The sequence below is a fragment of the Vitis vinifera genome, chromosome 19 (genome assembly GCF_030704535.1).
Source record: "Vitis vinifera cultivar Pinot Noir 40024 chromosome 19, ASM3070453v1".
In the NCBI taxonomy this organism is placed as follows: Eukaryota; Viridiplantae; Streptophyta; class Magnoliopsida; order Vitales; family Vitaceae; genus Vitis; species Vitis vinifera.
In genome coordinates, this window is record NC_081823.1 from 663,928 (window position 1) to 680,183 (window position 16,256).

Genomic DNA, 16,256 nt, shown 5'->3' on the forward strand with positions numbered 1-16,256 from the left:
ATAAAGATGAATTTACAAATTAAAGATAGTGGTATAAACAACTAGTACGAAAGTGGCAGGAAGTGCATTTTTTGGGCAGAGATATCAAACACAACATTTGCTACTTAGATGAGTGAGACATAAACCAGTAGCCATAAGTCAAGACCAAATACAGAATCAATATTCAAGTCCCAAATGTTTGACTTATGGAGGCAACTACGCATCCACTACAACTAACAATGAAGTCAAAGCATGAAATTAAAACTAAAACTGATATTTCACCATGTGATCTATAGCTAAACCAACATAACCAAGGCATTACAGAGAACATTTGAAAGAGGAAGTTACATGTTTTCTCCTTTCTGCAGAATCCAATCGGGTATGCGTCCAGTTAGCAAGTTTCCAGTCAAATACCTACACAACATCAGTAGCACCAATTCAGTAATGTTTTAGTTTCATGTAGAGCATAATTAAAAACTAACCAAAACAAGGAAAAAAAACATGACGAGCAGTAGTCATGACAGCAGCTTTCTGTGTTTATCAACAAGTCGTTTTTCATTGCATCCCTGAACATATCTCATTGACATTAGATGTTTTCCTCCTTTGAAAACTTAAAATAATCATTGTACCATCAACTACTGTACTATTGACCCTTTGGTATCCTAAAAATGAATGAGGAAGGAGAAAATACCACCTAAATTCTCCCATGAAAAACATCAGGCCGGTTAGCCATTGTTGCTTGAAATATGACAAAAGGAGTCATTCTTGGTGTGGTAGGGTTCTGTGCCATAATGCCATTAAAACTGAAAATGAATTTAGCTAACTTCACTACATAAATTAATGTCTTTTGAGACAGGAGCAACTGCCTCAGGTGCTTTGGGATGGTTCAGTTCTTAGGTTGTACCAAAAGAATTGCATTTAAAGGTAAAATGGAGATTGTGTTGGTATGGGAAGAAATTAAAAGTATGCTAGCAGGTGGGATGAGGTGAACTACTTCAGAAGCTTTGTGTGGTTCATGTCATACAATCAAATTGAAGGAAAAGTTTTATACGCCAATATTATAGTACCAGTCAAGGTTTGGGTAATAAAGTGTTGGGCTTCTAGAAAACAACATTCTCTCGTAAAATGACTGTGATAACAAAAATGATATTAAAATGGACAAATTCACTAACAAGAACAGAAGAAAGGACAAAACTAGACATGGATAGTTTCATGAGAAAAGTAGAGGGGAACCAATCGAGGATAAGATGACATAACATGATTGAGAATGAAAATTGATAACTATGTTAGTGAAAAGGAATGGCATGGATCATGTTGAAGGTGCTGCTAGAGTGAGGTAACAACCAATAAAAGACAAGTCACTAGTGGTGTTTTACAGTGTACGCATCCAAATGGGGTGGATTAGTAAATCTAGATTAATATAGACAATCCCGAGTAATTGAAAACAAAAGCCTTTAAGTATAGGGCTGAGTGTTCTTAAAAGAGGAAATGCTCCTTGCTAGACTTCTCCTTGGAACAACCATAGCTCAATTAGCCTTTCAATCAGGCCATGCTCTTCAAACAGATCCATCTTGCAATCTCTAATTCTCATTTACTAAATGTGGCCACTTGGCCCTTCTCAAGGGAAGCTATTCTATCTTTGGCAACTTTCTTATTTTACTAGTTCAACATGAGTTCTTACAATTAATTATCACATTCTACATATTTATACTTTGTCTTCCCAAGCTTACCTCAGCTTAAGGAGTTGATCTCTGAAAGCCCTAACTATCTTTCAACATTAAACTAACCTCAGAACATGTTAACCACCCTACACACCAACACACCACTATGAACTATACCTTAATGTTGCCTTTGGATTTCAAATCTAAGTTCCGAAAGAATGTGACTTTGGCATCAGATTGACCTTTGTTTTAACATACTTGAGGCCTTTAGAGGCCACCTATCTAATTTGGTCCCTCAATTTCAATTCACTAGCTTTCTAAGATTTCTTGTTTTCATTCAAGCCACTAAATTGGCCTCTCATTCAACCATTGCTTATTGGTTCACTTTATGCCATCAAATTGGCCTTTCGGTTGGCATTTATTCAACACACTTGAGAGTTTTTTTAATGCCAACCTACATAATTTAGTTAATTGATCATTTTGATCAAGTGGCTCCTAAAATCTCTAGCTAATTAAATTGGTCTTTCAGTTCAATCATGGCTTCTTTGGCATAATTTCATCCATTGAATTAGCTCGAATGGCACAAGAGTCATTGAAAAAATTGACTGTCAACAGTTGGTACCAGAAGGTACTTGAAAACAAACTGCTTACATGTAGTCTATTTTTGATATACCAAGATAACTGTCTAGAATTTTTCCACTTAATTTGTTGAAGCTCACGTATCTGCAAGATAAATCATAAACAAAATAAAATTAAAATTGTTCTGCCCCAAGAGAACTACATCTCCTTGGAAATAGTAAATCTAATACTGTAAAGCAGTATACCACGTTGAAGTTCGCAATATAGACATATATGCAAAAGTGCACAAAAATAAAATATATACGTATGGTCTATGAAATAAGGCAAACCTTCCAAAGATGGTGCTATGTCTACAGTTCAAGAGAGGAGAAAATTAAGTGAACCCATTTGCAAGAGGAGTTCCCATCAATTGAGGACATTTAGGAAATCCTCTGGGGATGGTTTGCTCAAGCACAACAAGGGTAAAAGATTGCCATAGTAAGGATCTTCATTGTTCAAGTATAAGGTGCTAGAACAACAGGGGAAGGCAATGAGAAAGGAATTAAAAATGGAAAGCCTTTGTAAATAAATACAAGGGCAAATGATGTAATGGAAAGCATGGTTCTCAAGATGTAGTAGACCTCAAAAGTTTGATATAAGGCTTTGATAAGTTCAGTTCACCTCAAAAGAAAGAATTCTTGGCTGGATCCTTGGTCATAAGTGCTTCAATCCTCTGCACACTACAACATTCATTTTTTGTAGATAGATTCGTCATTTATGAATATTCACAAAAAGTTCTCCATTAACTTGATAAAGAATTTTGAGTTGTGTAAGATGTAAAGAACATAACAGTCTTTGGGAGTTGAAAAATAATTTAACAAAAAGAACTTGTACTTTATCTGAAAAGGGGAATGAGGAAAAGAAAATAAATATATACTGACAAAGTTTTCAAGCCTGTCCATTGCCCAAGATAGTCGGGCAGCGGTCCACTGAGATTGCAACTCCTCAATATCCTACCCATGAATCAAACACATATCATCATGTGTGGCCAATTTATGTTCTAAAAATTGCAATTTTAATACAGATTATAGCATTCAACTCACAGTCTATTCAAGTTTGTCATATTACTCAATGGTGGAAAAGTTGCTTCAGTTCCTTTCAAGTCGCTGATTCTCCTGAACCGAGAAATTCAACAAAGACTGAACACAAAACAAATTCTCTTCCATTTGAAATTATTATAGCCATAAAATAGGAGGGTTCAACTCACAAGTCAGATAGTTTTGCCAAAACACCAATCTCAGGAGGAATAGGCCCACTCATACCACTTGCCTGAATCACTCTGTCAATACCGAATTTTAATTTGAATAAATAACCAAAAACAAACTTCCAGAATTAATGATAGGTCCATCAAACACATCAAATCTCTCACAATTTTTTAAGATTTGTCCAGTTCTGGATGAGTTTGGGTATTGTTCCTGTGAAATTATTATCGCCAATCCTACTGCATTGCGTGAAATGGGAAAAGCACAATCAATTTTAGAATTCAAAAAACTGGCTGGCAATGCAAGAATACAAACAACCCTAAATGGGAAAGACACTTCTGAATCTTACAAGTCCTTCAATGTGGTAAGCTTTGCAAATGTTTCTGGCAACTCCCCAGTAAACTTGTTGGAGGTGAGATGCCTTCAATAACCGAAAAAAATTAAATAAATAAGAAAACAAACAAACAAATAAAACACAACCCCTCTGAATAAAACCCTAATTTCAAACAAATTTTATCTCATAAAATCGACAAATTTCAAATCACAACCAAACAAAAGAAAAGGACCTTACATCTTCTCTATACTGGACAGATTCCCCAGCTCTGGAGGAAGAACACCCGAAAGCTGATTGAACTCCACGGTACTAAACATATCAAATTCATTCAAAATTTCAAATAACAAAACCTAAAAACTTCACATACAAAGACGGCAACAAATGGGTAATCAGGAGTTTACAGGTTTACAAGAGTGCTGATGTTTCCCAACTCTTTCGGGATCTATCCCGTTAACCGGTTCCCAAGAAGAGAACTGCAACACACCCCACATGTGAATTCACCCCAAAAAAAAAAAAAATCAAATGCTTCAATATTCTTATTGAAAACCCATCAAAGATAGAGAGAAAAATTAAGCATACATGTTGACTAGTTTCGTGGAACCCCATTCTTCCGGGATTGAACCGTAAAGGTAGTTGCGGGTGAGGTCACTATCATGAAGAAGATGAATTACAGTTAAGTTAGCTGAAGTCCTAAATGGATAATTTAGGAAATGGGCGAGGGCAAATTTGGCATAAAAATACGCTAGAAAAATACTCACATTTCCTGCAGATAAGGAAGCTTCACCAGCTCTTTGGGGACAGTCCCCGGCAGAGATTGAGCTTTGAGCACTCTGCAATATGAAAGTGGGATTGAGTAATGAGCCTTACTGAATTTAAAATCCTAATAAAACCTACCATGAACCCTAAAATGAGAATCCTCCCATGGGTACCATCATTAATGAACATGGGCTTGCAGGCCCAAATATAGAACATAGACCCATCATGTTGGCCCAAACCTAGCCCATCCCAAACCCAACTCAAGTCAAACCCTTGACTCAAGTATGATTTCATACTCAAAACCTCTCTTACATGGAGCCACAAGATCAATTGAAACAACACAAAAATAAATAATAAATAAAGGATCAAACCCTATACCCATGAGCCCAAAATTAAGTGAAATGATCAAAGCTCATAATTATGAACAACCCCATAATATTATATTATTTAGTATGATATGCTGATATAGATGTAAAGGATATATATGGTTACATGCTAACGACATGGCAGATGGTGTTATTGAGAAAGGTGCAGTTGCACTTCACTGAATTTTCAGATTCCTCCACTGGATTCGGTGTAACCCAACCCAATTCGCCGCTGCATGGATCCACTGTAAAATTCCAGTCTGTCTTCTCTAAGGTTTTTGCAATTTCTTGCAAAGTTTTCACTGTAATTCATAAACATCAACAAGAAAACATGTTGGCTTGGTTTGTGTACATCCTTTCCAAACTCAAATATGCATGCACCTTGGAAAAAAAAAAAGACCACACCTTCATTTGGGATTAGAGTGGCTCCATGTGTGGAAGTTGCAAAACAAGTGAAGGCAACAAGTGAAGCAAAGAAAACCTTGATGAACATATCTTCACAACTGAAGTGATATTCAGACAACTCAAGACACTTGAAATAGTTATATCAACAGATTTTGCCCCAAGTTGATGTTGGCAAAGCTATGCAAAAGAGAGCTTATTTATGCGGCAGCCAGATATGGATGTTGGAAGGTAAGAAGATGAAGATCATCTTTCTTGTATTTATTTGCTTGAGAGTGGGAATGACAGAATGACCTTAAAACTAAAAGTCAATGTAGAACCATTTGCAGGTGTGAACATTTTTAATAATTTTGTGGAAAAAACCCAAAACATAAAGAAGATAGTAGATAGGTGACAATGACATTAAGAAATATATATCACTAAAGTTTTTACAAGTTCCATATATATTTTATACTAACTTGTAGTACAAGAATTCTTTGATTTAGAAGTTTACTACACTTTCCATGTAGAGAAAGAGACTTAAGGCTCATGACATTCTAGTTCCATGTCATGCCCCGTTACACTATCTTAAGATGCTAGTATGACATGATCATTCACATATATTTTATCATTTTAAATGGTTAAATCTTAAAAATAAAATTTTAAAAAAAAATTATTTGAATTTGAAAATAACTATGGAAATTTTTAATATTAGAAAATTAAATTTTAAATTTTCTTTTTAATAAAATAATTCATCATTTTATTTATTTTTCAACTATTCATGATGAGACAACAAAATATTAATGGAGGACAATGACCATATTCCATGCTTTCTCATTTAGTTTATACCTAATGAGTGTTTATTTATTATATTTCTCCTATTTGAGAATATTGAGACTTAATATAAATTAACCTAATATTTATTATTGGTTCATACATTTGAGATCAAATTTATAATTTAACATGATATCATACTCTTAATTTATCATTTACCAAGAGTACTCTTGAGGTTAAACTTCACCACTATTTGTTTTCTATTTAAGGGTTTTAGGGTTTTATATCAAACTGGTTTGATACTCGTCTTTCATCCATTATCAACCAGGCAATAAGTTAAATTATTTTGTAAAAGGGTCATTTGTGGGTGTTAAATTTTTGTGGCTTTTGAAGGGAATTTTCTTGAAATAGTATGAATTTGAATTTGAGAAAAGCTGCAAGAAAAAAGAAAAAAATAAAGGGTTTGTAGAGATAGAAAGGGAAAATTTTCAAATAATGCGGTTACCATTTAATTCCCTTTTTTAACCATAATTTCATTGTTTATATCTAATCTCATTTTTAGGTATCTTAATCCATTATTTATACAATCATCTAACAACCTAGATTTTACCATATATTTTTTTAAGACATTTTCAATATCTTAATTAACTTTTTCTAAAAATTAAAATTTTGGGTAAAACAACTAAAATAAAATTAACTTCTTTCTCTAAAAGTAGATACAAAAATTATTTATAATTTTGTATATTTGAAAATTTCCATTTCTTATATATATATATATATATATATATATATATATATATATATATATTATAAAAAATGTTAAGATATGATAGTGATATCACATGAAAGATTTGAATGGTTGATAGATGTATAATGAAATCTAAGTTATTAAATTATAATATAAATGAACGGGATCATAAATTTACGTAATTATTTTTATGAAGATTGGTTGTTAACAATTATGAAAATATTCCGTAATTTTATATCTTGGTACTTCGATGTTACAGATATATTAGAAATATCGGAGAAATATCGATGAATATTTTTTTACAAATATCGATGGATATTTTTTTACAATTATCGGTGAAGCGAAAATTATTCAAAATTCATAGGAATGCTTGGAAAAAAATAAAAAAAATGATAAAATAAGTAAAAATACATATTTTAAAATTTATTTTGTAAGTATAATTGACATAAATATAATCAAGAAAAAAAAACATCGGTAAGCAGAGAGATATATCGATACATTCAATACTTGGATTTTATGAATAATAGATCTGAATTTTGGAAGTGTATAAAGTTATAATTGAATTAAGAAATATTTGATTTTATTGAATAAAAACAATTTATACATAAATATAATACATATGACATTGTAATTATCATTAGTACCAAAATAAAAATTCATATGATTCATCATATTATTAAATGGAGGGAGCCCATCCGACAATATTTATTTTAAAATACTTTTATTAAAATATGTTTTATTATATTTTAAATGAAAATTTAAATTAATTTATATAAAATATTTTATTTGAGATTTAATTTCTAAAATTTTATTATAAATATGTGGTAACAACTTTTTTTATCAACATTAATTTATTTAAATAATTAAAATTATTAATAATTTATCTTACCAAATTAATTTTAATTTATAAAATATTAGAACTTTCTTAAAATTTTATATTATATAAATTTTTTTGGATAAAATTATATTTTAATATTTTAAAATAAAAACATTTAAAATTAAATAAAAATGGAAAGGATAAATATATTTAAAAAAAAATTCAAATATAGAAAATTTCAAATTTTTCAAAAAAAAAAAAAAAGCCCAAAAAATTGTCTATTTATCACGAAATTTTCAACATTTTCCCAAAATTTCTTGGTGCTCAAAATCATTTTGGGTCGATTTATCGGTTATATCATCGATATTTCTGCGATATTTTCAACGTTTTCCTACATTTATCCCATTTCAATAATTGATGCTCAAAATCATTTTGGGGCCGTCCGATATTTTACCGTAACCGAAATTTCAATCCATGGTGGTTACAAAGAGAGCCGAAACTTTATCCTAATGGTGGAAAGCTGTGGGAGGATACAACTTAATTGAGAAATGAGGAGGAAAATAAAAATTAAAAAGTCAAGAGCTTTTATCTCTTATTTACCCACTTCACATCCCACAATTAATGCATGGAATCGGATGGGACCAAAGCGTAGCATTCACACCTGGGGATGCCAATGAGTTTTTGTCGTAATATAAGAATTTGAGATTTTTTTTTTCTTTTAATTATCATGGACGGGATGGAGCTATGTATATAGAATTAAATTTTTACAAGGCACGTGAATACGAGAATTTCTCATATTTATTGTCCAATATTTAAATCTTTTATTTGAATGGAAATAGGTTTATATAAATAAGAAAAAAATTATAATTACAAAAAATGCTTTACAAATTTTTATATTCTTCATGTAGAATAAGCTGAGAAAAAACTATTTCTTATATTTAAATTTTAAAATATGATTTTATTATTAAAAATGAGTGATAATTATTTTCAAAATTTGTTTTTAAATACATTTTCAAATAGGACCAAAATCTCAACCCAACCTATAGAATGGTCCAAAAGCTGTTCTCAGAAAATAAAATAAAATAATAATGGGTTTTTTTAAAAACAATTCTTAATTTTTTTTAAAGTAATAAAATTTTGTTAATAAATTCAAATATAATACAAAAGTTCAAAATTCTTAAAACTCAAAAAACTAAAAACAAAAAATTTATCAAAGACATTTTTTAAGTTTAAAAATTATTTTTTTTTCCAAATAATAAACTAAATTGAGACACGGGATCCCATTTAATCATTTTTCTTGGACTTTCTGGGAAAGTCGGCATACAAGTTGCTTGGAAGGTGAGAAAAAACAACACGCCATGATCTAAACACCTTATGCCTTGGTGGTTAATGTCCTGCTGCTGACAGCTCATATATATATATATATATATATATATATATATATATATATATATATATATATATTTTTTCAGCCAAATGAAATCTGAATTTCATATTCATTGTGTCAACAAATGATTTTTAAATATATGATTTGGTGGGGTGTATAAAATTTATGGGAAATAAATTAAAGAAAAATAATAATAATTTAAAGTTTCATCAACCTTGCAACTTCCTTTAATGGCCCGTACAGTCATCCACTTTTGTCAAATATGAAATTAGCATTCTTAGGTTCTCGTTTTTTTTTAAATTCGTAATTATTGATGATATAATTTTTGTTTTTTTATTGTTTTTTTTAAGGTTTAGCATGTAGGGTTTGAGCCAAGTTGATGGTCATCTTAGCACTTAAACTATATGTGAAATTTGTTTTCACAAACTCGACTAAGTCCTAGGTTCAATCCAAATTTATTTTACTAAACTCAGAATAAAGTTGAATTTGTAAATATACACTCGGATTAGTCGAGTCGAAAATATTAATGAATATCACTTAAATGCTTGTCATGTTAATTTCCAAATAATTTTAAAAGTAATAAATGTTGTAACTTCATGTCTTCTCCATTAACACCAAAACACACATACAAAGTATATTCAACAATCAGTCTTTAGATAGGAACCAACCTGAATCCATTTTGACGCTTTTGATGAAGAGGTATCGATCTTCTAAGGCTGATGGAGGGCACCACCTTTCTCTGGATTCTCTCAGGCAATGGGAGCGAGAGAGAGAGCGGTTCAGTTCTTTCAAAAGATGTGATTTTTCCCAAAAGACACAAGCCGAAACCCTTTTATACCCTCCTGCCTTAGGGACCATACCCATTGGTTATTGGGCCTCACGGGCCTTAGGCCCATCATCTAAAGCCCGTGATTGCATTGGGCTCTACACATAAGGTGGCCCATACTCTTAAAACGAACATTAAATCAAATGTCTATAATTCGAATAGCTTAATCATGAATCATTGATTAAGAATGTGTGAGTCCATATCTTAACAATCTCCCACTTGGACCACACATGTTACCAAACAATGTTCATGATGGTACTTTATCGAGCTCATCTTGCTATTCTATCTTAATATCCTTAAACAATCCGATCTATTAATTAAGTTAACATAGGATTAAAGTGGCCTTTGTTAATTATAATTATAACTAGACCCAACAATGATCACAATATTAACAAAATTAGCAATATGGATCAAGTATGGATGTGTAGCATGGAAATTACATAGAATGTGATATTTAACATGTCTATTTCCAATTGGTCCTACTTTATGACTAAAAAATAGTCAAATTACCACTTTCAACACTTGATGTTAAACTGCTTTTGAAAGTCATCATTTCAATTCAGAGTGTTCAAATACAATAGTCTTTAAAATCAAGATCTGTACAGATAACACAACATAATATCACATCATGAGAATAAACACAAAATCTAGATACAAACTCCCACTATTCTAACATATCATCAATGTGTACAACACCCATATGTGTGACGTGCTCATGATATACTTTGGGTGGCAAACCCTTAGTGAGTGGATCCACAATCATGGAGTTTGTGCTTACGCGTTCAATCGATACTTGAAGACTCTGAACTCTTTCTTTCACAACCAAGAACTTGATGTCAATGTGTTTGGACTTTGACGAAGTTCGGTTGTTCTTAGAATATAATTCTACGGCCTTATTATCATAGTTGATTCTCAACAGTTTCTCAATCCCATCAACTATTCGTAACTGAGTGACAAAATTCCGCAGCCATATCCCATGGTTTGATGCTTCGTAGCAGGCTATGAATTCTGCCTCCATGGTGGAAGAAGCAATAAGTGTTTGTTTAACACTTTTCCATGAAACTGCTCCTCCAGCTAACATGAAGATGTAGCCTGAAGTGGATCTCCTACTATCAAGACATCCCGCGAAATCGGAGTCCGAATATCCCACGATCTCTAAGTGACTTGATCTACGGTATGTGAGCATGCAATCTTTAGTTCTTTGTAAATACCGCATAACCCGTTTTGCCTTTTTCCAATGATCCATACCTGGGTTACTTAAATATTTGCCTAACATTCCAACAATGTACGCAATATCCGGACGCGTACAAACTTGTGCATACATGAGACTTCCTACTGCTGAGGCATAGGGAAATCTCTCCATATCTTTCTTCTCAAGTTCATTTTTCGGACATTGGTGCAAACTAAACTTATCACCTTTTGCTACAGGTGTCTCTTCTGGTGCACAATTGCTCATGCCAAATCTACTTAACACCTTATCGATGTAGGCCTTTTGTGATAACCCAAGTATACCTCTTGAACGATCCCTATGGATCTGTATACCCAACACAAAAGATGCATTACCAAGATCCTTCATGTCAAATTTACTAGACAGAAATCGCTTGGTTTCATGCAAAAGTCCCACATCACTACTTGCAAGTAGAATATCATCAACATATAACACCAAGATAATAAATTTGCTCACACTGAACTTAAGGTATATGCATTGATCAACGGTGTTCTCTTTAAAACCAAATGAAGTAATCACCTGATCAAACTTTCGGTACCATTGTCGGGATGCTTGCTTTAAACCATATATGGACCTTTTTAATCTGCATACAAGTTGCTTTGAATCATTAGACTCAAAGTTCTCTGGTTGCACCATGTATATTGTCTCATCAATGTTGCCATTAAGAAACGCAATTTTAACGTCCATTTGATGTAGCTCTAAATCATAATGAGCTACAAGTTCCATGATGATTCTAAAGGAGTCCTTTGATGAAACTGGTGAAAAAGTCTCCCTATAATCAATGCCTTCCTTTTGAGTGAAACCTTTTGTAACTAGGCGTGCCTTATACCTAACAATATTGCCTTTTGAATCCCGCTTGGTTTTAAAAATCCATTTACAACCAATTGGTTTTACACCTTTAGGCAGCTCTACTAGGTCCCAAACACCATTGTCTTTCATTGATTTCATCTCATCCTTCATGGCTTCTATCCACTTTTCAGAATCAGAACTTTGTTTGACTTGACTTACTGAAATTGGATCGTCTTCCAGACCCATGTCAAACTCATGTTCTTGGAGATATACAACATAATCATTTGAAATTGTACTTCTCCTTTCTCTAGTGGATCTCCTTAGTGGCACTTGTACTTGAGGTTCTTGAGGTTGTTGAGTTACCTCTTGATGAACTTGAATCAGTTCCATAACTTGAGCAGGAGGAATCTCAGGTGTGTCTTGAATCCCTGTTATCGACTGTACATTTTGAATAGTGTCATTAAACATAATATGACCATGTCCAGTTGTAATAATAGGAATATTAACAAATTCCTCTTCAAAGACCACCTTTCTTAATGGCTCTCTCCCACTTAACTCAACATCCTCAATGAACTTAGCATTGCCTGTTTCAAAGAAGGATCTAGTTGAGGGATCATAAAATTTGAAACCTCTTGACCTTTTAGAATACCCTACAAAGTAGCAACTCACTGTTCTGGAGTCCAATTTCTTTTCATTTGGATTGTAAGGCCTAGCTTCAGCTGGACAACCCCAGATATGCAAGTGTCTAATACTAGGTTTCTTGCTAGTCCATAACTCATCTACATGACTTTTCTTTTTTCTTTTTCTTTTTTTTCTTTTTCTTTTTTTTACTTTTTATATGATAAGTTAAAGCCCATACAAATTCTAAAAGATAAAGACCCAGCAACCTTGGGGTGATTTAATCATTTGCTCAAGTTTGTACAATTGCTTTCTTCAATCACCATAAGGAATTCTCTGTCGGGTTCTGCCATTGCTTTGTAATAGGACAAATTATCCTCCAAAGCTATTTTAATCTTGTGGGTTATAAAATATTGATATATTAGTTTTTTATAATCAGAACAAAAGAATATAATTTGGGATATGGAAAGGGAAGGGGCAGCTTATGACAGAAGATTACTTTGAAAGCCTGATAATCTATCTGATATTGATAATGGCATTATGTTAAAAATTCCAAAATCAGCATTGGGGTTTAAGAAGAAAAGGATATGAGGAGATGCTCTGTTTGAGCCTCATGCCTTTGATCCATCTTTAAGATTTTGGAACCTCATTGCTTCTTGGTAACAAATTGGGTTCTCAGCAGATTGAGTGGATATTGTATAAAAAAATCACTGCTCATGTAAAACTAAACATTTCAGATGCCAAATCATTTTAGAATTAGGTTCCTCTGTAATTGGTTTCTGGGCTCACAGGAACTGTAAAGCCATCTTGATCTTTGTGGAAAAAGAAAGGAATGATTTGAATTACCAATTTCTTTGGCAATGGGGGGCATACCATTCTTAAAAATCCAGCTGCTAATGACTTAAGGAAGGGTAAAACAGGGTAACAAGAGTTTGGCATTGGAGTGGAGAACAGATTATGATATAAGAGTGAATGAGATTGCAAAAGAGCATGAGCCTCTATTTAAACTGGGAGAGAAATGGGATATTGCTATGGCTGCCGTGTACCTTGCATCTAAATCCTTGTCCATGTGAAATATATATAACTTCTCCTTATGAAAAGGAGATGATGATTCCTATGGAGAATGACCCTCACATTTAGCAGTCAAAATTGCCTCTAAAGATGGATTCTAATTGAATAGGTTACAAGGGTGACTATGTAAGCCTTGTTTAAGAGATTAAAAAATGATGGAGAAAGACAAAATCATAAATTCACTATAGAGAAAAGCCCATGCTGCTCGGGATGGGCTGATCCTTCTAAACTATTTCACATCAGGACAAGATGATGCACAAGTCCAATGCAGTAGGCAAGTGTAGGAGCCATTTTTGGATGATCCAAACCCCTCCAACCTTACAAAGAGGACTCAAAAAATCCTATAAACCCCCCAACATTCAGGGAAACCTTTCATCTCTACAACAACTTTCAATGGCGTTCAATCATTTGGAGGGGGTATTCCACGTTATTTAAGAACTCTCATGGGCATTCTAACAAACAGTTTGAGCACAAATGCTCTACTCAACAAACTATAATATGAAATCAATAAGATTAAACCCAAAATTTTTCTTCCTTAAAAAATAACCCAACAAACCACAAAAATCACAACAATCAAACAAACCCAAATTAACAACGAGACAACAACCATATCAAATAGGCTCTAAATAATAAGATATCACCAAACAAAGTTTTTCTTCCTCAAAAAATAAACGGACCTGCAACACGTGAACCAGAATGCTCTATTGAAAATGAGAGTTTTAGAAAGAGAAGTACTAGAAAATGAGACTCGAATGCTCTATTGAAATCCTAAAACCAAAATAAATTTGGGTCAGTTACCTTCAATCAGATCAACGATGCTGAATGAAAGATGAGCTTCTTTCCAACTCTGTAGTCCCGGAAGGAGAGCGATGGAGGAGGAGAATGAAGAAATTATTGCTTTGGGATGAGGTGAGGGTTGAGGATCGGGGTTGCAGAGAGCTACAAGGGACGGGTGGGTAGGTTTGGGCGTCGGGTTCGGGTTCAATCGCATTTGGTAAAGGTTTAAAAAATTGGTTTTTTCTAAATAGAAAAAGCCAAATATTTTAGCTTTTTTTATTTAGTCAAAAATTTTAAAAATTCAGTAATAAGTCATCAAAAATTAAAAAAACAAACAACCTAAATTCTGAAAGCAAATTGTTTTCAGCAAAAAGCCAAAAAAACAAACGCCACCTTACAGTCTCCTCAAACGGCCCAAATTTCCAAGGTTTTCATTAAGTGGTCCTTCTAGTTGATTATCTTCCAAGATCCTGGGAAAGACAATTTGAACTGGTCAAGTTTTAGCGTTCATTGCTCTAATAGACATAGAATTATGTTTCATGACTCACAGCTCCTCAAGTGTAGCAATATCACCGATTTCCTTAGGAATTGATCCAGATAGACGGTTCCCCAAAAGGGACCTGTAGAATTCCAAAAGGTACAGATTTGCCAACTAGTAACTGCTCAATAAATTGCTGAAAAAGAAAAGTCCTCACAGATGCAAATAATAAGAACTTACAGGTTAACAAGAGGAAGCCGAGAGAAACTTGTAGGTATTGATCCATTGAAATAGTTGCGGGTGAGATCACTGTTCATAAAAAAATAACCTGCCTTAGAATCTATTATCTTCACAAGATCACTGAATAAAAAGAAACCAATCAGGTGGTTGGCATCTGTGGCAGCATTCGTGTAACTATAAAAGATTAAGAAGACTAGACGCCATGTTCTAAGAAAATTGTACGTGTATGAATGTTTCCAATGGGCTGATGTTCTGTTCTAATTGAAATGCAACAATAACTTCATTATCATAGAATGTTCAAATCGATCTCTATAGCTTAGTGACATTGCTAAACCCAATTAGTAGGGATTAAGGTTTTGATGAGTTGAGAAATTTGTTTGACAAATTAAATAAACAAATTCAAAATCAAACTCAATGAACCACCAAGGCTAACAAATCATTTTCTCAATTGACTTCCCAACGTAGAGAAACATATGTCACTTACAGTTCTTGCAGATACTTAAGACTTCCAAATTCAGCAGGTAAAACTCCAGTCAAATTAAGACCCTTCAGCTGGCTATAATTCAGAAAATGAAGCAAAAAGAATAAGAGAAGGAAAAATAAAATTAATACACAAGAAAAAATAACTAAGGTTGGTAGTTGCCTTAATATGCTCAGGCCAAATATGATACAGTTACAAACAAAGATTTGATTAATTTGATTTTCAAAAATTGGAACAGTCAAAGTAATGACATGAAGTCTACTAATTAAGGTAAAAGATCATCAAAGTTTTGGTCTAAAAAGGAGTTTTGTCCATCCCAATAGCACATACTTACACAACTGTCTAATATGCTGGTTACATACATTTAAGCAATATATGTCAGCCCATTTGCGAATGATTTAAATCTTACATACCCTAATGCTTGTATTACTGAAGAAGAAGAAAAGAAAGCCATACATGCTTGTCACATGGCAAACAGTGGAGTTGACGAAAGTGCAGTTGCAGGTGACAAGGCTTCGAATCTCTGATGTGATGTTTACATTGAAGTCTCGACCCTTTCTGCAAGAAGACTGGCTGACACTCCAATAGGTGTTATTTAATTTCGCAGATATATTTAATTTGGAGGATATTGTGTTAAGAGCTTGCACTGTCACAAAGAAAGTATAAAATGCTCAGTAATGTGCATTAATAAATGTAAAAAGAATGATCAGTGATAATGCAAATTAT

The 16,256-nt window shown here is 33.0% G+C and overlaps 2 protein-coding genes across 5 annotated transcripts in view; both read right to left on the reverse strand.

Moving 5' to 3' along the window:
- The window catches only part of LOC100250462 (probable leucine-rich repeat receptor-like serine/threonine-protein kinase At3g14840), a 20,310-nt gene extending 14,758 nt beyond the window's left edge, over positions 1 to 5,552 (reverse strand). Inside the window, exons 1-12 of one of the 4 annotated variants that reach the window (XM_059735485.1) lie at positions 5,321 to 5,552; positions 5,043 to 5,217; positions 4,553 to 4,624; positions 4,374 to 4,442; positions 4,196 to 4,267; positions 4,032 to 4,103; positions 3,810 to 3,881; positions 3,466 to 3,537; positions 3,302 to 3,373; positions 3,140 to 3,211; positions 2,292 to 2,363; positions 328 to 393 (exon numbers count right to left, since the gene is read on the reverse strand). In XM_059735485.1, the coding sequence (XP_059591468.1) occupies positions 328 to 393; positions 2,292 to 2,363; positions 3,140 to 3,211; positions 3,302 to 3,373; positions 3,466 to 3,537; positions 3,810 to 3,881; positions 4,032 to 4,033 (428 nt within the window). In that variant the 5' untranslated portion in view covers positions 4,034 to 4,103; positions 4,196 to 4,267; positions 4,374 to 4,442; ... (1 more) ...; positions 5,043 to 5,217; positions 5,321 to 5,552. The other 3 variants (XM_059735486.1, XM_059735487.1, XM_019217377.1) reach the window with 3 other exon arrangements.
- LOC104877550 (probable leucine-rich repeat receptor-like serine/threonine-protein kinase At3g14840) lies at positions 4,364 to 15,984 on the reverse strand. Its single transcript, XM_059735483.1, has 7 exons — positions 15,944 to 15,984; positions 15,534 to 15,692; positions 15,050 to 15,118; positions 14,880 to 14,951; positions 14,730 to 14,801; positions 4,553 to 4,624; positions 4,364 to 4,442 (listed from the first exon to the last, which is right to left on the reverse strand). The coding sequence occupies exons 1-7, from the start codon at positions 15,982 to 15,984 to the stop codon at positions 4,364 to 4,366; spliced, it is 564 nt and encodes a 187-aa protein (XP_059591466.1).
- Between the last annotated feature and the right edge of the window lie 272 nt (positions 15,985 to 16,256).

Coding starts and splice junctions, on each gene's coding strand:
- LOC104877550 (XM_059735483.1), bottom strand. CDS start 15,984: ATGGCTTTCTTTTCTTCTTCTTCAGTAATACAAGCATTAGG. Junction 15,693..15,943: donor TCAGTAATACAAGCATTAGG/GTATGTAAGATT, acceptor GAGCATATTAAG/GCAACTACCAACCTTAGTTA. Junction 4,625..14,729: donor TTGGGCCGTTTGAGGAGACT/GTAAGGTGGCGT, acceptor TTCATATTGCAG/AGTGCTCAAAGCTCAATCTC.